The following is a 27,071-nucleotide window of genomic DNA, read 5'->3' on the forward strand; positions in this document are numbered from 1 at the left end:
ATTCTGACTCTTCTATTTACTAGCTGTGTGACTTTAATCAAGCCACTTTTCTTATACATATAATAAATATAAAATACAAGGATTGATCTAGATGATTTCAAATGTCCTTTTAAAACTCTAAATAATATTATCCATGGTACCCGGGAGAAGTAGCATATGGAGGAATTTGGGGTGAATGTTAAAAGATGTCAGGAGGGTAATTGAAATGATGTGGTCCTTCTAAGAGCAATCATTCAACCATCACACTACTTCTCTCTCTCTCTCTCTCTCTCTCTCTCTCTCTCTCTCTCTCTCTCTCTCTCTCATTCCTCTGGTCAGATATACCCTTCCTCTATCTCAGCGCCACAGATGGGGATGAACCAGGTACAGCCCACTCGGACCTGCGTTACCACATCCTGAGCCAGATTCCAGCCCAGCCCTCCCCGGACATGTTCCATCTGGAAGCCAGGACAGGAGGCCTTGCCCTCAGTGAGAAGGGTAAGTAGATCCCATGTCCCCCAACCACTCCGACGGCCTTGGGCCTTGGAGGGTCTTGGAGGAGAATGTGGAAACATGAAAGCCAGATTTCTGAACTTTACTGTTCTCAGGGAAGGGGCTCCAGGTCCATGGGATGGTAGCAGTAAAGAAGCTCCTTCCTAAATATTGATCCTGGGAGTACATAATTCCCCCTTATCTTTCATCCTTCTCCTTATGGTAAATTTTACAATTAGCAATAATTTCATAAGCCAATTGATCCAAACATTAAGAGTCATGAAAGCACAGATGCTTTCCCAGGTGGTAATCTAGAAAGAAAGAAAGAAAGAAAGAAAGAAAGAAAGAAAGAAAGAAAGAAAGAAAGAAAGAAAGAAAGAAAAAAAGAAAGAAAGAAAGAAAAAAAGAAAGAAAGAAGGAAGGAAAGAAGGAAAGAAGGAAGAAAGAAAGAAGAAAGAAGGAAGAAAAAAAGAAAGAAAGAAGGAAAGAAGGAAAGAAAGAAAGAAAGAAAGAAAGAAAGAAAGAAAGAAAGAAAGAAAGAAAGAAAGAAAGAAAGAAAGAAAGAAAGAAAGAAAGAAAGAAAGAAAGAAAGAAAGAAAGAAACTACTACTTTTGGGACCACACAAATCATTAAGTTTCCTTGGGCCTCATTTTCCTCATCTATAAAATAGGGGTTTGGTTTAAATGGTCTTTGAGGACCTTTGCTGTTCTAAATCTACTATCCTAGAATGTTACAATCCTAGAATTGTATCATTAAGGAGACAAATCTCTCTAGTATTAATATTAGGAGGAAATTTGTCCTCCCCGTTAGGTCCCAAGTCTAACTCCTGTCTTAGACCAAATAACTTTCCTGATTGCTCCCACCTACACTCATACACTCATCCATTCATTCATCCAAATACTCACCTATGCAGAGATCCATCCATCCATCCATCTATCCACCCACCCACCATTCCTGTATCCATCTCTTCATTCATCCATCTAATCATCTGCATTTACCCAAAGAGCTTATAGCTCCCATAGCTATTTTCTGATACCTCTGATTGCTGTGTATCACAATTTCTTCCCAATAGCATTTGGACATTCTAATCCAGGGATCGTCAAACTTTTTAAATAGGGGCCAGTTCACTGTCCTCAGACTGTTGGAGGGCTGGACTATAGTAAAAACAAAAAGTTTGTTTTGTGGGCCTTTAAATAAAGAAACTTCATAGCCATAGAGGGGGATAATTGTCCTCAGCTAGCTCATCTGGCCCGCGGCTGTAGTTTGAGGACACCTGAATCTGTCCTGATACCAGACCCCAGACAGAGGTTGTGAGTTTCTAGTGGATTTGCCTCCACTCCGACCTACAAATAATGACTTCTTTCTTCTGTATCTTGTAGGAAGCTCTGAGCTTGATCCTGCTATTGTAAGTAACTACCAGTTGCTGGTGCAGGTAAAAGACCTAGGGGACCAAGCCTCAGGCCACCGAACCATGGCCACCGTGAATATTGTTGTGGTGGCAAATACTTGGTTTGTTCATGATTCGATCCACTTGGCAGAAAATCTTCAGAATCTGTGTCCCAATTCCTTCACCCATGTAAGTAAGAGCATAACCTATTTAGAGATCAAGAAATGGCAACCTAGGAAGGATCACTTTAAAATTATTTATATAGAATCCATATAAGAAGCAACAAGCACTTTTGTGGAGATTGTTAATAGAACAGAAGGAGTCAGGAGACCTGAGTTTTAGTCCAGGCTCTGCCATTTACCAATCCTAGGATCATTATCTACCAGAATGAAGTTGGATTAACAGCAACAGCACAATAATAACTAAAATTTATGTAGTGCTTTAAGGTTTGCAAAGCTTATTACATGTTAACTCACTTGATTCTCATAATCTGAGGCATCAAACATAGCATTCCTGAGTAAAGCCCAAACCAGATTAAAATGTCATTGGAAAATATTTAACCAAATAAAAATACAATAAAAATAGGGAACATTACATTTTAAAATTAAGTCAATATGTGACCCAGAGGGATGGCCCAGTTTTTATGGGAGTTTCACACCACTTCTCCTGATAACTCTGAGAGAGAGATGCTATTTACAGATGAGGAAACTGAGGCACAGGATATTTAAGTGACTTAAACACATAGGTAGCAAGCTGTCTCTGCACTTAACCATCTAAGCTACCAATCACTTCTCTCTGATCTTCAGTTTCCTCATTTGCAGCATAAAGGGCTTGTGCTAGATAATCACTAAGGGATTTTCTCATCCTGGAGTCCTATGCTGCCATGAATCTGTATTTCATGGTGCAAGGGGTCTGTATTTCTGAGGATAGATATGGTTCCAGAAGTTTAGGTTGCTCTGTGAGTCTGCAAGTGCACAATTCCATGGGGCTAGAATTACATAATCCAAGAAGCCTACATTTTATATGTCAATAGTAGTTTTATGACACTACAACCTGACTACTCTACCCAAGATAATGGTTCTTTGCTCGATGGCCCTTTGTCACCTCCAAAGGTCTCATCCATGATAAGTTCTGCCATTCTCATTCTCATTACCTTAAACATCCTCTCTTACAGCCTACAAGAGCGCACAGGTTAACAGTAAGGGTCTCAGACTTTGGGAGAAAATATGAATTTTGTCCTCAGGGATTTTATAATCTCAGTAGAGGGTTTTTTCCTTCCTTGGCTCCATCCATTGGAGGGTCCTGAGTAGGCTGCAAGAAGCCAGAGACCTGAAGGGTCCCAGCCTCTCCTTCTACCTCTGGGCTTCCCTGCATAGACAGCCCTTAGCCCCTGCTGGCTCCCTCATGGTGAGAAAACTTAACACCATCTCTAGGGATTCACGCCCACAGACAGGAATGCCTTTCAGAGAGTCTTAGCTTCCAGACAAGAGTCCAGAGGAGCCTAACTAAGCTCCTTCCCCTCCCCCGCAGCACCACCCTCCCCAGCACCATTGGGGAATCCCCTGGAATGCCCTGGGCCAGTGGGTAACTTAAAATAGCCCACTCGGCCATAACCGCCCGTAGGGGGGCCTGGGAAGGGGAGAAAGCCACATACTTGGAGATGTGCGTCACATGGCCCAAGAGACCCCATTCCCTCTCCTCCTCCCTGGCCCCCAGACCGCCCCGTCCCCCAGAACTCCTTCAGCAGTGACCCAGATGAAGGCTAGCTTAACTTAGGAGGAGGAAAGAAAGGAAATACATATTTGTATAAGGCCGACTGTGTCCCAGCACTATGATAAGGATTTTACAGATAATATCTCATTTAATCTTCATAAAAACTCTGGGAGGTCACTGCTATTATAATCCCCATTTTACAGTTGAAGAAACTGAGACAAAAAGAGATCCCAGGGTCACATGGCTAGTAAATGTCTGAGGCTGGACTTGAACCTGATCAGGCCTTTGAACTTCACGCCCAGTGCTCCATCCTGCCTCAGATGGAAGCCCTTGTTCTGGGATAGGACCCCCTTCCACCTACTCCTGTCCCAACTTTCCCCTCCTCAGTGGAAGGTCTGGGGGTCAGCCCAGACTCGACCTTTGCCAATGTCCAATTGCCAGATCTCTGAGGCTTTAATTGCAGCAGGAGAGGGTGAGAGAATACTGGCTGGAGGCAGGACCCCTGGTTTCAGTTCTTCCTAGATCCATGCTCTTGGGCTATGTTCTTCCCTTTTTCTGGGTTAGTCTCTTTATCAATATAAGTAAAACGAAGGGGGAAGACAAGATGGTGGCTAAGTTCCCCTTCAGCACCAGAATTCATGGGATCATAGAAAGGATTTTAGAGATCATCTAAATATACAGATAAAGAAACGGAGGTGTTCAGTGGACAGGTAACACATTCAAGATCACATAGATTAAGTAAATAGGTAAACTGAGGCTTGGATCCAGGTCCTCCGACTCCATCCAGATTCAGAGTCCTTTCCATTCCACTGTAAGGTCTCTATTTAATTCAATTAAACTAATATTTATGAAGTGCCTACTTTATAGGGGGAGATACAAAGTTTAAATTAAATACAATCTTCCTCCATTGAACTTAATGCCTTTTCAGGGATCTGACATTATATTAAAAAGTCTGTACAACAGAGAGATATAAAATAAAGTGAAGTATGAGATCAACTAGACAAGCTATTCTCAGCCAGGGGAATCAGAAGGCTTCCTGGAGGTGATGGTATAGGAGCTGGTCTTTTAAGGATGAGGCAGCTAAATGGCAATTTGAAATCAGGAAGATTCATCTTTCTGAGTTCAAATCCAGCCTCAGGTACTGACTAGCTTAACTGGGGAAATTATTTAACATATTTTGTCTCAGTTTTCTGTAAAACGAGCCGGAAAAGAAAATGACAAACCATTCCATTATTCTTGCCAAGAAAACCCCAAATGGGGTCACAAAGAATCAAACATGACTTGGATTTCAGTTTTTGAGAGGGATAGCAAAGACGTTGTGACCCTGGGGGAAGCAGGAGCAGAAAAGTAAGGAAGTCCAGGCTTTGTGGGGGCAAAGGCAACAGTCCAGTTTGGCTGGATTCTAGACAACTTAGCAGGGATCAGTATGAGACAAGAGTAGAAAAACAAAATAATGGTCTCAAGCGGCTGAACTGGTCCCAGGGACTTATTTATGATCAGTGAGAGGAGTTGGAGAAGCAGTCTCATAGGCACTAATAAAACTTCTCTGAAGACTCTATTGTCTCCCTCCTCTGAAAGAAGCATCCCCTGCTTTACGGACCACAGGCCTGACAAACAAACCTCTTGAATAGCATAAAGTTCTGTGATTCACCTGAGGTCCCCTGGGGACTTTGCTCAGGGCAGATTCAAGAGTCAGATGCAGGTCTCCCGACCCATGGTTCATACTGCCTCCTGTCCAGAAAGTGTGGGGAGTAGAAAGAAGCTCCATTCCCTTCAGGACCTGAGAACTCTCCAACTGACCATTCATTACAAGAAAGGAAAGGTGGCTGACCCGGATTTCTGCATATTGGGGTTGATGAAAATGAACCTATGAAGAAGGGGCTTGGCCCGGCTCTCGGTGAAGGCCTCTGCCTAGTCCCCCTTCCCTGCATTGTTCCCTCATCCTGTCTCCAACCTTCACCTTGCCCAGGTGCACTGGAGTGGTGGGGGTGTGGAATACCACCTGGAAAGCCAGCCCCCAGGGCCCTTCAGAGTGACCCACGAGGGAAACATCTGCTTGACCCAGGAACTGGACCGGGAGATGCAAGATAAGGTGAATAGAGTCGTGGTTGTTGGGAGAAGTTGGTATTTGGAGACAGAGACAGAGAATGAGAGAGAGAGACAGAGAGACAGAGAAACAGAGACAGAGACAGAAACAGAAACAAAGAGAGGAGAGAGAGACAGTCAGACAGACAGACACAGAGAAACAGAGACAGAGAGAGAGAGAGAGACAGAGAGAAAGAGAGAGACAGAGACAGAGAGAGAGACAGAGGGAGACAAAGACAGAGACAGAGAGACAGAGAGACAGAGACAGAGACAGGAAGAGAAACAGAGGAGAGAGAGACAGTCAGACAGAAAGACACAGAGAACAGAGACAGAGAGAGAGAGAGAGACAGAGACCGAGACAGAGAGAAAGAGAGACAGAGAGAGACAAAGACAGAGAGAGACAGAGAGAAAGACAAAAAGAGAGAGAGAAACAGAAACAGACATACAGAGAGACAGAGATAGATAGCGAGACAAAGAAACAGAGACAGAGAGACACAGACACAGACAGAGAAACAGAGACACAGACACAGACAGACATACAAAGAAACAGAGAGGTAGAAAGAGATGAAGAGACAGAGAGAAGAAGAGGGAGAGGGATGTGTATGTGGGGGTATGTGCATTGTGTACATGTATGTGTATGTATGTGCACATGTGTGTGTTGAGGGGACTTGGGGATGTTGGGGCGTGGCAATAACCTACTCCTATACTTTTAACCTCTGGTTACACTAATTTGATGAGAATTTTCATCATCAATTTTTGATGGTTAAAAAAAAACAAACATTTTTACCATCAATGTCATCTTTTATCTTGAGGGGACCCAGGAGAGGTAGTGGTGCATCAGAAGTGTTCCCAGGCTATCCAAGAGCTGTGGTCTCTTAGACTGGATTGTGGGAGTGAGTGGGGGTGGGGACCACTCAGACCAAGCTCCTGGGAATCCCTCTCACAGCTACAGCAGATGTAGTTTCAGCCTTTAGCTGAAGGTATCTGTCTGTCTATCTGTCTATGTCTTTGTATATATGAAGTTTATAGTATGTATATATGTATATATCTATATGTTATGCATGTATATTCATATGTACACACGTATACCTACTTCCATGTATATATGTGTGTAAAAACACACATACAGACACACAGCTGGGCTTCTTCCCAGGGGCAGCCTCTGCATTTTCATTTTACATTTTGTAGGGAATACACACCTATGCAATGTATATTACACTTCACACATTTATATTACCTCACACGTATTTATATATATTATAAAGTAACAAATTATATGTACGTGTGTGTAAGGAAAATGCAGCGGCCGTGGCTGGGAAGAAGCCCACCTGCGGCACCTGTGGGTGCAGATCCACCACACACACACACACCCAGAGCCGCGCGCCCTGCGCAGCCCGTCCCCTCCCCGGCCGCCCTCACCTGGCGCTTTGCTCCCGACAGTACCTGCTCTCCGTGTGGCCCAGGAACGCGGAGGGCCTGGCTTACAGTGACCCTCTGTCGCTAACGGTCCTCGTGATGGACGAGAACGACAACGCCCCCCGGTGCCCCCCGGCCGAAGCCCCGGCTGAGGTCCCTGAGCTCAGTCCGACAGGTGAGCCGGGATTCTGGGACGGGGCCGATCTCCCGGGAGAAGTCAGGAGACCGCTACTAGCGTCCCAGTGCAGCCACTGTGCGCTCCGGCCCGCGCCACTTTCCCCTTCCAGCTCGCGGTTTCCTCAGCTGTCTCAAACCAAGCTAAAAATCAGTCACCGTCAAAACCGTGTTCCTGGTGTTTTAAAAAATCGGAAGTTTGATCAATGGAACAGAGGAGGTAAACATGCCTCAAAAGCAACTGGCCATAGTAGCGGTGTCCTATAAACCCAAGGACACAATCTCGGGGCTCAGGACTTCCCTATTGGCTGAAAACTGCTGAGAAGTCCGGGACAGTCTGACAGAAACTAGAGGTGAGATCCACTCCTCATAAGCCATATTACACAAAAAGCTCCAAACGGATGCAAGTTCTAAATATGAGGGGTCATATCAGAAACAAATGAGACAAAGGAGGAAGATGGATAGAATTCTTTTTTCATCCTTTAAAAAAAAATATTTTATTTACTTTATTTTTATTTTATTATTATATTTATTATAGATTTATTTTATTTACTTTGTTAAATATCTCCCAATTAATTTTTTAAATTTTTGAGTTTTAAAAATCTCTCCCCTCCTTTATCCCTTCCCCCACTTTTAGAAGGCAAGCAATAAGATATTGATTTTATACATGTAAAGTCATGCTAAACATATTTAGGAGGAGAATTCTTAACTAAATAAGGGATAGAGATGAGTGTGAAAGATAAAATGATAATTTCCACTATACCAAATTGAAATTTTGTACAAGCAAACTCGAAGCAGTTACAATTAGAAGATAAAGAATTCACTGATTTTTACTTTGCAGCTAATTTCTCTGATAAAGTTCTGATAGCCAAGATATATAGGAAATGTATAGCAATATGTAATATACACATATTCACATACATACAATATGAATATATAGCAACATTCCCTAATAGATAAAAGGCCAAAGGATAAGGACAGTTTGACAGTTTTCAAAAGAAAAAATGCAAGCTTTCCAAAACCACCACATTGAGGACAAAAGGATGGGAAGAGGACAGGGCAGGAAGGGGGTATTTTATACCCCCTTCTTAGGTTCTAGGAAATGAAGAACCAGAATGGAAGATGGCTAAGGATGGCCAGGGATGGCTTGGAGCTGTTGATTATATTCAGATGGAAGTGAAAATGACCTCTCAAGAGTGTCCCAAATCAACCACTATGTATTTATGTATCTGTGCAAGGGCAGCCTCCCTCTAGTTAAATGGAATCCCCTGGAGGCTGTGGGCTGTCTGTATCCCCAAGTCCCAGCAAAATACATTGGACATAATAAGTGCATAATTAATGTTTGCCAAATTGAATTATTTAATGAGACCATTGGGGGGAAATCTGAGTGAAAATGGGAAAATGCTACTCATCAGACTCTTGTTTGTGGAGTGTCCTGTGGAAGGCCATAGTCAAGTCATGGTTACAGTCAGATTGTGGTCAAACCTAATGAATCATGAACAGACCATGCTTGAGGTATGATCTGGTCAGGAGCCAATCATGACTATCATATCATTGGACTGAATCTGCGGTCCTACTGTGCACTCCCACTGACAGCTGCTATTCCCCTCGTGTATAGGTATGGAGGTGACCAGGCTTCAGGCCACAGATGCTGATGACCTCAATACTCCTAACTCCCACGTGGTTTACAAGCTTCTCAGCCAGGACCCTCCTGGACCCGAGGGGTCCTCCTTCACTGTGGACCATCACACAGGGGCAATTGTGGTCCAGGACACCCTGATCAGGGCAGGAGAACTCTACAAGTTGCTGGTGCTCGCTGCCGACCTAGCTGGGGAAGAAGGGGGTAATTGTCTGTAAGATCCCTGTCCAAAGCAGAATTCATCCGCTTTCTCCCCACACCCTGCCTTCTTCCCAACTTTCCTATTATTGTTGAGAATACTACCAATGTCCCAGTCACCAGCCTTGAGGACACTCTTGCCTTCTCCCCTTCACTCACCCAGCATATTCAAATCTTATTTTTTCTATCATCTTTCCCATGTTTAATTTTTTCTCCACTTACACAGTCCCCAGCCTGAAACACATTCTCATCACCTCTCACTTGCACTACCATAAAAGATTTCTGAATGTTTAAGTGGCTTGGGATTCTCCCCCACCCATCCATCCTTCACTCTGCTGCCAAAGGGATTTTCCTAAAGGCCAGGTCTGACCAGCCACCTCCCTACTCATTTAACCCCACTGTCTCCCTATGACTTTCAGAATCAGAGAGAAATGCTCTGTTTGGCTTTGAAAGCCCTGGGTAACTTAGCCCCTGTCTACATTTCTTACACTGACTCCTCTCCACATACTGGGGGCAATGGGGCTTTCTCACTGTTCTTCCAGCAAGATATCTCATTTCCCATCTCAATGTCTCTTCAAAACTGGCTTTTCTCCATAACTGGATACTTTCCCCTTTCTTTTCCCAACCGGTTTTTCTTCAAGACTCATTTCCAATTGTGCCTTCTGCAGGAGGTCTTTGCTGGTCTCCCTAATGCCTTCTTCCCTCTGAGATTACCTCCTGTTTATACTGCCTGTATTTGCATGCTGTCTCTGCTCAGTGATTGACTGAGTGACCTGGGCCACCCCCTAGGATCTGCCCTTAGATATCTTCAGGGAGGGTATTGCCTCCTCTCAGACACTTCCGTCCAGCGGGATACAGTCATGTTTTGTCTGTCCTTTTGTCGGCTGCCTCCTTCTTAGGGATAGCCCCTGAAGGTCCCCTGGAAGATGTGACCTGGAACTTCCCCAAACACTCAGTGTTTCCTGGAGTGGAGTGGGTACAGAGGAGGGCAACTAGGTGATATTGTAAAGAAAAAACCTAGAGTCAGAAAGTTCTGAATTCAAATTTAGTTTCAGACCCTTGTATGATCTTGGAAGAGTCATTTAACTGCTATTTACTTCAGTTTCCACATCTGTAAAAATGGGGATAATTACAGCCTCTACAGGATTGTTGTGAGAATCAAATGAGATAATATTTGTAAAGTGTTCTGTGACCTTAAAATATTATATAAATGTTAGCTATTATTAACCATTAGGGAAGGAACAGGGGGAAATAAGCATTTAAGCACCTACTATGTACTAGGCACTATACACTTTACAAATATTATCTCATTTGATCTTCACAACAGTTCCACAGATGCTATTATTATCTGCATTTTATAGATGCAAAAACTGAGGCTTATCACAGTTAAGTGACTTTTCCAAGATCATATAATAAGGGAATGAGGTTGAATTTGAACTCAGTTCTTCCTATTTTTAGGGCCAATGCTCCATTTAGTTGACCCTAGATGAGGGCATCCCAGACCCATTTCATAGATAGATGTGCTGAAGAACATAGGGATACTTAATCTGGAGAAGAAAAAAACTTCGGGGAAACACAATTACTGTCTTCGAGTATTTGTAGGACTATTTTTGGGGAGGGATTAAACTTGTTTTGCTTTTCCCACCAGCCTCAGCCCAGAATTAGCTTTGGGAACCATGGGCTGCAGAAATGGATTTAGGTTCTTCAAAAAAAGAAAACTTCCTAATCGTTAGAAATGTGCAAAAAAAGAATGGGGTGCCTGAGGAAGAAGTGAGTTTTCCATGGCTGGAGGTCTTCAAGCTGAGATTTAATGACAATTTGTCAAGGATTTTATAATGGGACTCTCTTCTCAGGTAGGGATGTGCCAAGAGAATCTCTGAGAGGTGTTTTTGGTAATTTTGTGGCTTCTAGGTTTGAGCAGCACCTGTGAAGTCACCATCAAGGTTCTGGATGTGAATGACCATGCCCCTGTATTCACAGCTTCACAGGTAACAAGAGAGGGATGTAGCCAAGAGAGTGGTGTGGGAGGAGCTGGGGAAGGACCCAGAGACCCAGAGGGAAAAATATCAAGTCCCCAGCTATAGATAGAGCACTGGAGTAAAAAAAAAAAAAAAAAAAAAAAAAACCAACAACAACCTGAGGTCAAATCCAGTCTCAGACACTTACTAGCTATGTCATTGAGGGCAAGTCATTTAATCTCTGTTTGCCTCAGTTTCCTCAACTGTAAAATGGGGATAATAAGAGCACTTTCATCCTAAGGTGGTTGTTTGTTTGCTTTTTGCTAAGGCAATTGGGGTTAAGTGACTTGCCCCAGGTCACAACAGCCAGGAAGTGTTAAGTGTCTGAGACTAAATTTGAACTCAGGTCCTTCTGACTTCAGGGCTGGTGCTCTAACTACTGCGCCACCTCGCTGCCCCTGAGAAAACATTTGTAAAGCACTTAATGCAGTGCCCAGAACATAGTAGGCATTTAATAAATGTTCATTTCCTTTCTTTTCTTCCATTGTGCTAAATCCTCTTTATCCTGGGGCTGATCAGAGGATTTATAGCCAGAAAGGAACTTGACTAGATCATCTAGTCAAACATCCTCATTTTACAAGATTGGGAAACTAAGATCCAGAGATGAGAAATGACTTTTCCCATCACAGTAAAGAGCAGAGTGGGGATTCGATCCCAGAGCCGCGATCTGGGGCTCTTTCCCTTCTATTCCGCCTCTCTGGGATGTCCTGTCTCTTGCTCTCAGTACGGACCAGTCAGCCTTCCCGAGGATACAGTGCCAGGGACGCGAGTAGCCACAGTCACGGCCACAGATGCTGACCTGGACCCTGAGTACACCAGGATTGAGTTCTCCATTGTGGAGGGAGACCCCGATGGGACATTTGTCCTAGACTCAGACCCGCAGAGTGGCCACGCGGACATTCGGCTTCAGAAGGTGAGGGGCCGGGGGAGGGACGCTCATGGGACAGAGCAACTGGAGCTTCTCTTGGGGGGCTCCATTCCCTGCCCCTGGGACTGAGAGAGATCTGGGGGGGGGCAGAGACCTTCCCTGCTCAAGCACCCATTCTGGGCATTTAGGAACGGACTGCAGGGAGTTGAATGAAGGGAACTGGTGTGTGTGTGTGTGTGTGTGTGTGTGTGTGTGTGTGTGTAACACAGCAGAAATCCAGCAGCTACATGAGTCTGGGGTACGCCCAAGTGTGATATCCATACAGCCATGTGATATATACTAATGATCGTGACTCCCCCTTCCCCAGCAGTTTAAGGTTTGCTGTGTACTGGATAGAGCACTGACCTGGGAGTCAGGAGGTGCTGAGTTCAAATCCAGCCTCAGACACTTACGAGCTAATTAATAACTATACTAGTTTTGTGGGGGGGGGGAGGGTGCAAATGGTTTTTAATCTATTGATTTTTATTAATGACTTAAATAAAGTCATAGATGGCATGCTCTTATATTTGTGCATGATACCAGAAGGAGAGAGAGCGCTAACATACCAGATGATAAAGTCCAAAAAGGCTGAACCTCATAAAATAAATTCCATAAGGACAAATATAAAGTTCTATACATTGATTAACCACATTACAAGTATAGGAGAGGGAAGGCATGCTAGATATCAGCTGCTCTGAAAAAAAGATCTGGGGCTTTTAGGGGAGCAATATTGGGAGGTAGACAGTAAAAATACTACTATGTCCATTTTATAGACAAAGAAATTGAGATTAACAAAGGAAAATTATCTTGTTCAAGGTCACACAGCTGTAGTAAAACTTGAAGCAAGACTTTAAACTTGGATCTCCTGACGTTTGGGTCAAAGTCAAGAGAGGGAGAAAGGCCATGTTGTCATGGGAGTATACTAGAGAACACCTGGACAGAGGGAAGATGTAGATGAGGCATTCAGGAAGCAGATCACAGAATGAGAATTGGAAGGGACCTCAGCAGTTGTCTATCTACCAGTTATATCCAAAAGGATTCCCCACTATAAAATGGTCATTAAGTGGATGTCCAGTCTCTCCTGGAAAACTTCCAAGGAGAGGGAGTTTACCGCCCCTTGGGACAGTCCATTGCACTTTTGGACAGTTGTAATTGCTAGGAAATTTTTCTGACGTTAAGCCTACGTTTGTCTTTTTTTGGAATTTCCACCCTTGTTCCTGGTTACTTCCATTAGCGCCAAACACAACAAGTCTGATCTTCCCACATGACAAATACTTGAAGATAGCCATCATCAGGTCTCTTCTGAGTTTTCTTTTCTCCAAAAATCTTAAAAACCTATCAGAGGACTTTATAGTTGCTCCTAGAGCTAATCATGGGCCTTAGGAGTTGATTGAGTAGGAGAAAGGAAAGAAAGAAATAAGTATTTATTAAACATTTACTTTGTCCAGGCATTGTGCTCATCCTTTTAAAAATATCTTATTTGATCCTCTCAACAGCCCAAGGAGATAGGTCCTATTATTACTCTCATTTTATAAATGAAGAAACTAAGGCAGACAACGATTAAGTGACAGTATTTAAATGGAAAGAAAGTAAGGAAGATAGAGAAGGAAAGAAAGAAAAAGAAAAGGAACAAACAAAAAGGAAGGAAGGAAGGGAGGGAGGGAGGAAGGAAGGAAGGAAGGAAGGGAGGAAGGAAGGGAGGAAAAAGGGAAATGAAGGGAGGAAGGAAGAACAAGAAAGAAATGAAAGAACAAAGAAAGAGTGTAAGGAAAAAAGAGAAAGAGAAAAAGAGAGTATAAAAAGAAAAAAGAAGGAGGAAATAAAGAAACAAAGGAAGGAAAGAAGGAAAGAAGAAAAGGAGGAAGAGCGGGAGGAAGGAAGGAAGGAAGAGAAGAAAGAAAAGAAGAAGAGATGGGAGGGAGGAAGAATAGAAGGAAGGGAAGAAGAAAAGAAGATATGAAAGCAGAAAGAAAAAGAGAGGGAGAAAAAAAGAGAAAAAGAGAATAAAAAGGAAGGAAGGAGGGAAGAAAGAGAGAAAAGAGAAAGAAAATAAGGAAGAAAGAAAGGAAGAGAAGGAAGGAGAGAGGAAGGAAAGTCCTGGTGCTTTTTCCCCTAGGGGCAAATCCCTTATAACCTCTCCAGACTTTAGGCAAGTTCCTAGCACTCCAAGTTATATTCAGATTGTGATCCACTTTGGTAGAAGTTTTGTCATTTATATATATATATATATAGGCTAAACTACTCTACTAGGAACTACTCTACTAGGAGAATTCTGTCAATGTTGTTTAGCTAAATTTTAGTGAGACATTTGACAAACATAGAGACAAAATTCTAACTAACAGACAAAATAGGGAATCTTAGCAAAGACGAGAGTACAGTTAGTGGTTTTGGAACTTGCTGAATGATTGGACTCAAAGTGTTATTATTTTATGTCAGCCAGGAAGAAGGTCTCTGGTGTAGTGCCCTAGGGAGCTGTCCTTCATTCCATACTGCTTAATACTTAGGTCAGACTTGAATAAAGGCATAGATAGCACATTTATCCATTTTTCCGATGACACTAGATGAGTCAGGATCCAAAAATATCACAGGCAACAAGCATGATGGGATGAATCAAAGGAGCTGAAGCCCTCTGTAAAATGGGAATAGCACTCTCAGTAGTACTGCTCTCTCTGGGCTACTTCTAGGCTCAGAGGAGATAATGCCTGAAAAACATTTAAAAAGTCCAAGGTACTCCTATTGATATCAGCTGTTACTAGTAGTAAGGGTAATAAGATGAAGCGTAATAGAAATAAATGGAAAATCCCACACAGATTGAAAAAAATAAATTACAAAATTGAAAGATAAGACAATTAGTCTGAAAAAGATGGGATGGGGTGGTTAATGAGCTGAAAGATGACTAGGAGACCTCAGGCTGATGGGGCAGCCAAAAAGGCTTGTGCACTATGAGCTAAGGTTCAGACTAGGGATGGTGCTATTGTCCTCTGCCTTGATCAGACCTTGCTGGAAATGTTGTGCTCACCTCTGGCTGACGCATCCGAGAGATGTTCAAGGGCATCTGGAGGAGACCTCATCCGGGTCTTCAAGACCTTGAAGAGCTGGCAAGGCGGAAAGGGTTTGGCTGGTTCTATTTGACCCCAGAGCTCATAACTAAGAGCAAAGTTGTAGAGAACTCCATTGGGGGAAAAAAAGATAACAACAAGAGCTGACCCACAATGGAAAGCACTGCCTCAAAAGGCTGTGGATTTCCCTTCCCTAGAGATCTTCTGGCTGATGACCATTTAGGGAGATGGTAGAGGGAGGGAAAAGGGGTGGATGGAGTGCCCATCCTGGAGTCATGACCACCTGAGTTCAAATCCAGCCTCAGATACCTACTAGCTGCGTGACATTGGGCAAGTCACTTAAACCTGGTTGCCTCAATTTCCTCAACTGTTCAATGACCTAGAGAAGGAAGTAGCAAACCATTCCAGTATCTTTGCAAAAAAACCCTAAATGGGTAACTGACAACAACTTAAAAACAACAACAAAGAAAGGAAAAAACTACAGCTAGAATACTGGATCTGGAGTTCAAATCCAGCCTCAGACTTTTACTGGCTGTGTGACCTCAGGGAAATTATTTAACTCTCTGACTGCCTCAGTGTGTTCACCTATAAAATAGGAAGAAATAGCACCTAGCTCATAGGGTTATTGTGAGAATGAAATAAGATAATATTTATAAAAAGCTTAGCACAGTGCCTCAAGAGGAGAAGGTACTTAATAAATCTTTATTTTTTTTTTTATATCTTTCTCTTTATTTCCTTTTTTGAGTGGACAGGATCTGTGTTCAAATCCTGCCTCGAACATTTATTTACTAGCTATGTATATCTGAGATAAATCTCTTATCTATAAAATGAGGATAATAACAACACCCATCTCTCAGGGTTTTTGTGAGGATCATCTGAAATACCACAAATAAAATGCTTAGCAAACCTTAAGGTCCTTTATAAATGCTAGCTATTGTTATTATTATAACTCCAGAGACACATACATAGGTGCAGATGCTAACAGACTTAAGCAGATAAATTTTGACTTACTGAGTTTTCTTGCCTCTCTTCCCCTGGCACCAGAGACCAGACCCTCCCCCACGTATTGGCTCTTTGTTAGTCATTCTGAGGAATTACAGCTTTCAGGGGAAACTCTGCTCTTATCTTGGATTGTCTCCCAGTGTGAATTTGGGAAATGAGTTCCAATTTCCCCTTGTTAACTACATTAGGCAGTTTTCCCCAATGGAGTGGTGAGGGAATGCAGTAGAGCCCAGAAAACACACTTCCTCCCCTCCAGCCCCTCGCTCAGTTCACTAACCCCATTAGTTTTAGTCTATGTGAAGCTACTCCCTCACGGACCCTTCCCCCTCTGTTCTTGAGTCTTATGTCTCCAATGAGATTCTGGACTCCCTCGAGATAAATACTCAACTTGGAGTGCAAAAAATGTTTTTTTTTTTGTTTTTTTTACTTGATAACTAACTATAGATATAGATATAAATGCATTTTAATCTCTCTGGGTCTCAGTTTCCTGATATGTAAAAAAAGAGATACCCCACACAGGTATGAGAAGAAATTAAAATTCTCTAGAAAAGTTATTTGCTATTATTAGTGTTTCCCCTCTCTCCCTCCTACTGTGCCCAGGACAGAGGTACATCTGCAGTAAGGCAGTGTATTTGCCTTATTGTTATTTGTCCTTTGTTCTCAAAGAGGTCCATGACATCTGTGGATTCTGCTCTCTGTGACTCAGTTTCCTCACCTGTCAATGAGGGAGTGGGACTAAAAGGCCTCTCAGGTCCCTTCTTGAGCTATAGCCTCATAGATCAGTCTTCTCTCCCAAAAGTCTAATGATCTGATCTCCACGGTAGGTGTTTAGGGACTGGGGAAGTGCTGATCCTCCCCTCCCTGCTCCCTTCCCTGGCTGGAGGGGGGCAGTGGGGAGTAGGGGAAAGCAGCAGGAGTCTCTAGAAACTTGTTTGGCCAAATAAGGCGAAAACTGACTTTCTCCTCCTGGCACATCCTGGGCCCACCCCAAGGTTGGCAGCTGCTCCTGTACAGGCCCTCCACCCGGGCAGGGAGGGGTGGGAGTACAGAGGCATCAGGTGCTGCCGCACTCAGACAGTTCAGACAGAAGGTGGGTAAAAGAACTTTGGTGGGAATCTCTTCAGCCTGGAAGCCCGCAGACGGCTAGTACAGAGGCAGTCATTATCTGAACGGGCTGTTTGGAAGGTAAAGAAAGCTCTGAGGAGATAGATTTATAGGAAAAAAAGCTCTTTTTCCCTGTTCCTGCCCCAATTCCTAACCCTGAGCCTCACAAATACGGGCTCTAGGTCTTGAGGAAAGCCCACTAGAAAGTGGGGGTGATTCTATGTGTTACATCCCCACTAGAGTAGGCACAGCTCAGGGGACCCTCCCCGGGATTTTCCTGTATAAAGAAACATACTCCCCTTTCCTTCATCACCCTCAGCCTCAGAAAATGTGACTGACTGTTCCTCCAACTCCCCTGGGGAATGGCAGTCTTGTAGATTGTAACAAGAGGTTATTCAGACACAAGGAAGAAATGGGGATTTAATTTAGTTGGCAATATTTGAGGAGAAAGTAATCCCTTGCCACTAAACCATTTCCTTGGACTTCAGGACTTTTTCTGTGGCATGTGGCCCTTTCGGCGTGTCAATCCAGCTTGGAAAGAGGAACAAAACAGCCCTTAGCATAGAGTAACTATGGTAGGAGAGAAAATGACCATCATTTATTAATTTGGTTCAACAAGCCTTTATTAAGCACCTACTAGTCTCAGACAGTGGACAAACAAAAAAAAAAAAAAATGACTACAGGCCCTGCCCTCAAGAAGCTTACAGTTTACTGGGGGAGAAAGAACATGTCACAGGTAAGTAAATAGTAAATATGCACAAAGTGCAATTTGGGGGTGGCAGGGGAAGAACTCAGTTGATGGATAAAGATGTAAGAAGAAAGTTGTCTGAGCCCTCAAGAGAGCTAAGAATCCGTAGAATTAAAGGTAAGGAGGGAGAGCATTCTGGGATTTTAGGCCCAGCCGGTACAGAGACAGAAAATATTACATATGGCGCATGGCAAATAGACCAATTGGACTAGGGAGGTCAAGGAAGGCTTTTCAGTGCACTTTAATGGGTGGTTAGGAAATTTTAGGAACCCTAGGGACCTTTGGTGATCCCCAACTTCTCTGGTCCCAGAAACTAGATTACACTTCAGCCCCAAGCTACGAGCTGGTGATCATGGCTAAAAACCCGGCAGACCTCGTGGGGTCAGCGACGGACTCTCCAGTCACAGCCTCCGTGACCGTGCTGGTGGAGGAACCCATGTTGCCACCTGTCCTAAGCCAGGAGAGCTATGAAGTCACCATCTTAGACAGCACCCCGCCTGGGACCCTCCTGCTGACCATTGGGCCCGAGGATCCCCAGAGCCCACCCCTCAGGTAACAGCCTGCCCTTGTCCTCTTGGACCAGGGGCCCAAGGATTGCCTTCCTGCTCCCTACCCCAGTCCGTCAGCACCAAGCAGGAGTTTTGGAAGCCCTCTGCTCTCCATTACCAGATTTGTGGATTAGCCATCATTTGAATTGCAAGGACTCCTACATTTAGAACCGAGGCAGAGGCACTATGAGACCATCTAGCCAACGCACTTATTTTAGAGATGGAAAAATGACCTACCCAACTTTCTAATCTTTTTACTACTTAAAATTGGGAATTTGGTTCCCTGATTAAGTATCCTTGCCACTACAGAGTATATCACAATATGCAACAGCACAGATGGTCTCAGAACTCAGATAATCCCCAAATCATTTCTTTTCATCTTGGAATGTTCCCTCTGATGATTTCTCTATCAGAGTCTCTAGTGGAGGGTGTTATTAGAACATATATAGGTATATATATGTATGTATTCTGATGATTTCTGTATCAGAGTCTAGGCTGAGGGTGTTATTAGAACATCTATAGCTATATATGTATATGTTCTCATCTATATTTCTATACATGTAAGTATTCTATTTTGTTACACATTTATTTGTTTACATTGGGTTGGAACCATCTGGCCAAAGACAGATTTGGAAGGAATTGGCTGTGAATGCTAGTGAAGGGATTGGTGGCTGGAGGTGAAAGGGGACGTTAGAAGAAAGGATGAAAAAAGTTCACTTTATACCCCTACTGCTTTCTTACATGTAGTTTGCTCTTAATAAATATTTATTGCATTGAGGGGGAAAAGATTGGCTTCAAGTCAAGAGAAAGAACTAGATTGAAGTCAGGAAGACTTGGATTTAAATGCTGTCTCAGATACTTACTGTGTGATCCTCAGCAAGTCCCTTAACTTCTGACTCAGTTTCCTTATTTGTAAAATGAGAAGGACAGATGTAAGACTTCTAATGTTCCTTCTAGTTCTAAATCTATGATCCTTTGATAAATTCTTACTGGGTTGGGCAAGTCACTTTCTCTGAACTTCAGTTTCCTCATTTGTAAAATAGGAATGCTAAAACTTGCACACAAGTTTTATCCCACAGAATTGTGAGGAACATATTATGTACATCTTAAAAGCATAGATATATGGGTTTTAATATGATTATACTCCTTCTTTCATGGCTGTCCACCCCCTATCCACCCACTCAGAGGCACTCCTCTAGGTGGGACAACATTCTGGTAGACAAGATTGATCCCTCCTGGTTGAGAGAAAGGGCATTCTTACCATGGCAGAATCCCAGGATTTAGAGCCAGAAGTAACACTGGAAATGATCCATCTAACTCTCTCATTTGACAGATGAAGAAAAATGAAGACCAAATGTGATTTAGCTCCGGGTTTGGTTCTGACTTCATGTGATTAGCTCCCTTCTCCCATTTCCAGCCTTCAGCTGCCTTTGGCCCATCCCCAGAGCCTGTTTGACAGAATAATATTCAAGTCAAATCAGGCAGCATTTATTAAGTGCCTACTGAGTGCCAGGCACTGTGCTATATAATCACTGAAGATACCAAGGCAAAACAACACATCTTTGCTTTCAAGGAATTCATAGTCTAAAATCGAACATTTATTTAACTTCATGGCTTGCAAGATGCTTTACATATATTATCTTCTTTGATTCTTATAGCAATCCTAGGCTATGGGTGACACTATTATCTCCATGTCACAGATGAGAAAACTAAGGACTGGAGAGAGGAAGAGGCTTGCCTTAGATCACACAACCAGCAAGTGTGTAGCAGGATTTAACTCAGCTCTTTCTGATTCCAAGATCTGTTCTAAATCCACTCTGCCATGCTGTCTCTCCCTTCCTCTCCATGTTGATACATCTCTGCCCTGTTGTTGGGGAGCCCAAAGCGTTCATGTCCCTAATATCTTGGCTACAGTCAAATGATCCCTTTGGGATTGTTCCAAGGTCTCCCTCCACTGCCCCCCAAAAGCACAGGTCCAGACCACCATCCAATGATTGGTTCCTTGTCCCAGAAATGATGGAACCTCCTCCTGCTCGGGTCCGCACACCCAGGACTAGATGCTTGTTGAATTCATGAATATTTGATTGATGAATTGATGAATCATTGATGAATAATGATCCCTTTTGTTTTTTTCTGTCCTCACCCCACTCTGATCCCCCTCAACTGCCCTTCACAGAATCTCAGAGGGGGAGGGATCTCAGAGGGAATCTAGTCCAGTACAGACCTCTCAGTAATCCCCTTTGAATCACCCGGACAACAACCACTTAGCTTTCATTGGAAGGCCTTCAGAGAAGGGGAGCCCACTACCTACTCCTAGGGCCCACTGCCCTCTAGAATAGTTCCTATTGTTAGAAAGTCTTGTTTTGTATTCAGGGGCAGTTGGCCATTGGGCAGCAACTCGTTAGCAGTTCTGTACTTGTTCTTCAGCCCTGCTCCATACCCTTCTTCAATTCTTCTCTACCTAACTGGAACTGGCCATTCCACCATCCCAAGATTCCTTGGGTGGGAGGCTTGGGTCTGAGAGAAGGTGGCAGTGAGTGCTGCTTGCTACTGCCTTCTAGACCTCGGGGAGGTCTTTTAATCTGTCCAAATCTCACTTTTCTTGTGGGTAAAATAAGAGGTTTAGACCAGATGGTCCATCTTCTGCCATTCTCTTAAGGCAACTGGGAGATGTAATAGACTTGGATTTAGGAAAATCTGAATTCAAATCCTCCCTCTGACACTTACTAGCTGTGTGTCTCTGGGCAAGTCCCTTATTATTTCTTACTCTTGGTTTCCTCATCAATAAAATGAGAACAATAATAGTACCTACTTCACAAGGTTGTTGTGAGAATGAAAAGAGATAACAGTCCAATAGAGAAGGAAACATGTAGGTACAAGATACAGACATGTGAATGGGAAGGTATTACAAACAAGGAAACAGAGGTCTGAAGAAAACACGTCTCCAAGATCATATGAAATATGTGATAGAACCTGGGTTTGGAATCCAAGTGTTCTGGCTGCAGAACCAGATGATTCTGCCATACTACCAGGGATGGTTTGTAAGGGAGGCAGCATGACACAGTGGAAAGAGATCTGGATTTAGAGGCAGGCAGATTTGGATTTGAATCCCAGCTCTTCCAATGACTAATTGTGTGTCCTTGGACAAGTCACAACTTCCTGTGCCTTAGTTTATTCATCTGTAAAATCCGGTTGAACCAGATGCACTCTATGGTCTCTTCCAGCTCTAAATATATGATTCTATGGTTTTTTCCAGGTTTAGATGTCAGGAAACTAAGACAAGTCCCACTGTACAATTGGGGAAACTGAGGCACAGAGAGCAAAGGACACACTTTCCTCAGAAAAGTTTTTATAGAAGCCCTTTCTCCCATTCTCTCACCCGTCCCCTTTTTTCTTCCATTCTGTCCCGTGTCACCTCTCCACTCTCATACTAATGTGTCCATAGGTTCTCGATGATGAACGACTCTGAAGGTTGGCTGTCCATTGAAGAACACTCTGGAGAAGTCCGAACAGCTTCAAAACTGGGGTCAGGACAGCCTAAAGAAACATATATTGTACAAGTAGTGGCCGAAATCATGGGTAAGGGAGAAACACACTTTTCTGAGGGACTGAGTCCACACTCTGAAAGATTCAATGTCAGACAAAGAGATTCTAAGAAAAAAGCGAGAAATGACAGAAAATAATGGGGTTTTTTTTCCCATCAAAGCCAAAAAGTGTATGAAGCCCAGAACCACAAAGTCTGAGTTGGAAAGGACCTCAGAGATGATCTACGCCACCCTACTCCCAAGCAGCCATACCCTTTCAACATCCCCAACAAGTGATCATTCATCCAGGCTGCTTTCAAGACAGAAATTGATAAGAAATTAATCATGTCTCAAGGCAATTCAATCCACTGTGGGATAGTTCTATATAGATCTACAACCTAGGTCTATAAGGCATCATTAGGGATATTCCCCCGGGCACCCTACTCCATGAACAGGGGTCCATGACCCTCACATTGACAAAGACCTTTCCCCATCCCCTCCCAGCACTCTCTACCATGACCATCTAGCTCAACCAGATGAAAATAACCAATAGTTGACCAACCTGGTAGGTCACTTATACCCAGTTGTCTAAAATAAGATATTTCTCCAAAGGCCAAGGGTGGAAAGTTAACCCCCATCACTCCCACCCCCATCACTTAGAGCTCCTGACATAAACTAGTTATTGCCATCTTCCTAGAGACAAGAGAGCACCTTACATTAGCTGGTTACCACTGTGTCCTTAGTGATCAAGGGTATCTGAGTAATGGTAGGAAGAGGGGATTCTTCAGGGGAAATGAACTAGGTGAAGAGAATTTGACTGAAATTTCCTACTTAGCACCTGGTGGCTTTGGACTCTGGGCTTCAGTTTTCCCATATTTACAATGATGGGGTTAGATTAGAGACAGGGTTCTTAAACTGTGTATCATGGATTCTTTGTCAGTCCTGTGAAGTCCAAGGCCCCCTTTTCAGGATAATGTCTTTAGAAGCATAAAGCAAAACTTACAGGATGGTGAAAACAATAATATTAAAATATTTAGGTCCAGTTTAAGAATCCCTGAATTAGATCTCTAAGGCCCTTCCCTAATTCAAGGACTTGGGATGGGTTGGGGGAGAAGGTGCATATTTTCCTGTCCCCTGATGGAGAATCAGAGATTAGAGCTATAAGGAACCACAAAGAGAAAGCATAATTTAGAGATTTAGTGCTAGATTTAGAGACAAGAGTTACCTGGGTTTAAGGACCGCCTTTGACGCTTACCAGCTACATGACCATGGAGAAGCCCCTTAACCATCAATGAAATAAAGGAAGTTACTGAGATGTCTATCCCAATTCTAAGATCTGTGAGCCAAGAGATCATGTCATCCACTCTGGTTTTAAAGATGAGAAAAATGGAGGCCCAAAGTCAAGGTTCCATAAGTAGAAAATGAAGAAACTGGGATTCAAAGCCAAGAATTTTGATCCCAAGAGCCTTCTTCTCCCTGAAGAACAAATGGAAACCCAGTTCCCAATCCCTAGTTAGCCTGCTTTCTGGAGAACTCACTCCCTACATAACCAGTCCTATCCACTTTGAAGAGGGGGGAAGGTCTTTGACCTTGGTCTTTGATTCTTTTGCAGACCATCCCAGCCTGACTACCACTGCAACCCTGGTGCTTTATATAATGAGGGATCTCTCATCTCATGCTGGAAAATCATCCTCCCTTCCTGCACCTGCCCCCACCCCGCTCCAGATCCTCTGCACCCCCCAGGACATGCCACAGGGAGTGGTCATCAATGGGCTACAGCATCGGGGAGGATCTGCTGCTGACGACGACCCCTACTCCTTCGCCCTGAGTGAGGACCCCACGGTGCAGAGAGAGTGGAGGCTCCAGGCACTCAATGGTGAGTCTAGGGTTGGGGAGGCTGAATGTCTGGGTGCTTATTCTTGAATAAGATGCAGTGGGAGTTGAGGAACTAGATAACCTGCACTTGTGGAAGATCATTTTCCCTCTCTGGGTCTCAGTTTCCCTATTTGGGAAAATGAAAGAGGTGAACTAGATAATCTCTAAGGTGTCCCCCAGGCTCAGTCTTGAGATCCCTCCCACACTGAGTCCTGGCCACCTTCTGTCTATCCCCACATCCCTGCTTCCCTCCTAGGCACCCACGCCTACCTCACCATGGCCCTCAGCTGGCTGGAGCCCCAAGAATACTTCATCCCGGTTTTCCTGACACACTCGGCTCAAACCCAGCAACTCCGAATAAGAGGTAAGACCACGTCAGCTCCCCAGGGGCTGGGGCCGGGGAGGGGGCCAACCAAGCATCTGAAAGAGAGGTACGAAATATGGTCCTTGTTCCTTAAGAGCTCAATGGATGGAGTCACTCGAGGTTCCCCTGGCAGACTTCATTTCCTCAGAAATGTACAGCTCTGGCCCCTAAAGCTGCCTCAGTCAAATAGAGACCAATGAAGACCTCAGCTTCAAGAGGACAAGGTCTCCCACTGCATCCAGGGCCATCTCCAGTCATTCTGATCTATATCTGGCCACTGGATCCAGATGGTTCTGGAGGAGAAAGTGAGGCAGGGGACCTTGCACAGCCCTCCCTCCCTTAAATCCAATACACTTGCAAGTCATGAAATCTTCTCTCTCATGTCATGGTCCTCTTGGAGAAGGAAGGACAAACAGCAACTCCTGCTACACTAAGATCTAGATTCATCATTTCTCTAGTCAAAAAAAGTCAGCAAGCATTTATTAAGTGCCTACTGTGTTCCAGGCAGTGTTCTTAGCTCTGGGATATATAATAAAGCAAGGCAGAAGCATCGCCTGCCCTCAAAGAGCTCACATCCTGCTCTAATATAGGGCAACCACATATATTCAAGATATATTCAGGGTAAATTGGAGGTGATCTAAGAGAGAAGGCATCAAAATCCTTCCCTGGCTCCCTATTGCCCCTCAAGCAAAATCCAAATGCCCCTGCCTGGCAGTCTGGGCTTCCTGCATCTATCACTGCTTTGTTTTGATAACTATTTTCAAACCAAAATGGAGCCCTCCATAACCTGCACTCTCCTGTCGCCATGTTGTTCTCCAGGCCTGTAATGTCTTCCCCACTCTTCCAACTCTTGAATTCATGCTATTTCAAACCTCGTCTCCTTCAGGAAGCCTTCCCTCACCCCCTTACTTGGCAACTATCTTCCTCTAAACTTCCCCAAATATTTTAAACTAAACTAATATTTTTTATATTAAACTTCTTGCTTCTTTAACTCAATCATCAAGTAGCTAAAATGGTGCAATAGATAAAGTTTCAGGCCTAGAGGCAGGAAAACTGGAGTTCTAATCCAGTCTCAAATAGTCACTGGCTATGGGACTCTGAGCAAGTCACTTAACTTTGCCTGAGTTTCCTTATCTGTAAATGAATTGGAGAAGGAAATAGCAAACCACTCCAGTATCTCAACCAAGAAAAACTAAATGGGGAAAAAGTCGTCTATGACTGAAAACAAATAAACAATAATTCACTTATCATGTAATGCAGTATAGGACAGCTATCTATGTTTCTGTCTTATCCCAATGCTAGAGTATAAGCTTCTTGAGGACAAAAACCATGCCTTATGGAGACTTTACATCACCCACCACTCCAGCATCCCATGTGCTTCTCTATGTAAGAGATGTCCTCATATCTCTCACATATGAATGGTAATCCCAAAAATATAACAAATCCCTTTCATATGTGGGACCCCAGAATATAACCCCCCACCATTTGAGGGACCCTGTGATGTTATATCTCAAGCTCTACATCTAGGATTGCTCACCAGCTAATGGCTTGTTGCATAAACATACACCTAATATCCCTCTGGCAAGAGAATGTTAATATTCAGTCAGATTACATACAGTTTAATTGATTTAGTAAAATCATGGTAAAATTTAGACATATTGGGCACATAAATATAGAGTACATCTTAAATACCCCCCAAAGCTAATACCATGGGGGTATTATTCTGGCTATCATAAGTCTAATGCCAACAAATGGTAGGAGAGAGGTATTATTACCCCAAATGCCATTTCCTCCTTCTCATTCAACTTCCACCTATCATTTTCCATTTAATGTCCCATTGGGAATGGCCACTGACCGCATTTCTAGTCAAGGTAAGAGAAAGAAAACCAGAGAGAAAACCCTACCTGGGCTCAGTTGGCACTGACAAATATTCTAATTAGATTAAAAGCTCCTTGAGAACAGGGAATATCTTTTGCCTCTTTTTAATTTTTTTGTTTGTTTTTTTCTTTTTTGTATCCCCAACACTTAGCACAGGACAAGGGGATGCTTAATAATTTGTGATAACTAAGCACTGGCAAACCCTGTGGAAACACCATCTCCTAGATTCTGAGCCTGTATCCCCATACATTCCTTATGGCTTCATTCAGTAGGCACTTTAAAAAATGTTTGTTGTTGCATTGAATTGACATGTCATACTGGTCCTAAAATAAGTCACACATGAAAATAGGCTCCACTGCTAAAATGAGATCTGTTTAAAAAGAAAACAATATAAAAGTACTTCCTTGTTGTTGTTTGGTCATTTCAATTGGGTCTGACTCTGTGAAACCACTGGAGTGGTTTGCTGTTTCCTTCTCCAGTTCATTTTACAGATGAGGAAACTGAGGCAAATAGGATTAAGTGACTTACTTATCCAGGGTAACAGAGCTGGTACATGTCAGGCTGGATTTGAACTCAGGTTTTCCTGACCCTAGGCTCAGTGCTCTATCCACTGAGTCACCTAGTAGTCCATCCTTCTCATTTCATCCTTAAATGTCCTTGTGATAGATAATATGGCTTTTTACAAACTTGTTTTGCCTCCACTATTTCGCACTGTTTTATGAGGGGATACTGTTCATAATCCTCCACTATCCTTTCCCATCAGACTTTACAAACAAGTTTATATTCTAAAACAATGTTGGCCTTGGCTGCCATATCTCTCCCTTTGGCAAGAAAAGCGAGTGTTTTCTGGCTAACACTGTTTCTAAACTTTTAGACTTCTCTTTATGGTGATGAATTTACCTCAATTGGACTCTCTTAAGAAATGTGGATAATCGGTTTAGATATTTGGTCTTCTTATGG

The 27,071-nt window shown here is 43.3% G+C and overlaps 1 protein-coding gene across 2 annotated transcripts in view; it reads left to right on the forward strand.

Annotated features, from left to right (window-relative positions):
* CDH16 (cadherin 16) overlaps positions 1 to 27,071 on the forward strand; it is a 42,470-nt gene that overhangs the window by 11,719 nt on the left and 3,680 nt on the right. For both annotated transcript variants that reach the window (XM_051975069.1, XM_051975068.1), the window contains exons 6-16: positions 319 to 477; positions 1,852 to 2,048; positions 5,542 to 5,664; positions 7,098 to 7,248; positions 8,866 to 9,090; positions 10,996 to 11,072; positions 11,827 to 12,015; positions 18,233 to 18,474; positions 21,916 to 22,049; positions 23,607 to 23,870; positions 24,126 to 24,233. In XM_051975069.1, coding sequence (XP_051831029.1) covers positions 319 to 477; positions 1,852 to 2,048; positions 5,542 to 5,664; positions 7,098 to 7,248; positions 8,866 to 9,090; positions 10,996 to 11,072; positions 11,827 to 12,015; positions 18,233 to 18,474; positions 21,916 to 22,049; positions 23,607 to 23,870; positions 24,126 to 24,233 — 1,869 coding nt within the window. The remainder of the gene's footprint in view (positions 1 to 318; positions 478 to 1,851; positions 2,049 to 5,541; positions 5,665 to 7,097; positions 7,249 to 8,865; positions 9,091 to 10,995; positions 11,073 to 11,826; positions 12,016 to 18,232; positions 18,475 to 21,915; positions 22,050 to 23,606; positions 23,871 to 24,125; positions 24,234 to 27,071) is intronic.

The sequence above is a fragment of the Antechinus flavipes genome, chromosome 2 (genome assembly GCF_016432865.1).
Source record: "Antechinus flavipes isolate AdamAnt ecotype Samford, QLD, Australia chromosome 2, AdamAnt_v2, whole genome shotgun sequence".
Classification (NCBI taxonomy): domain Eukaryota; kingdom Metazoa; phylum Chordata; class Mammalia; order Dasyuromorphia; family Dasyuridae; genus Antechinus; species Antechinus flavipes.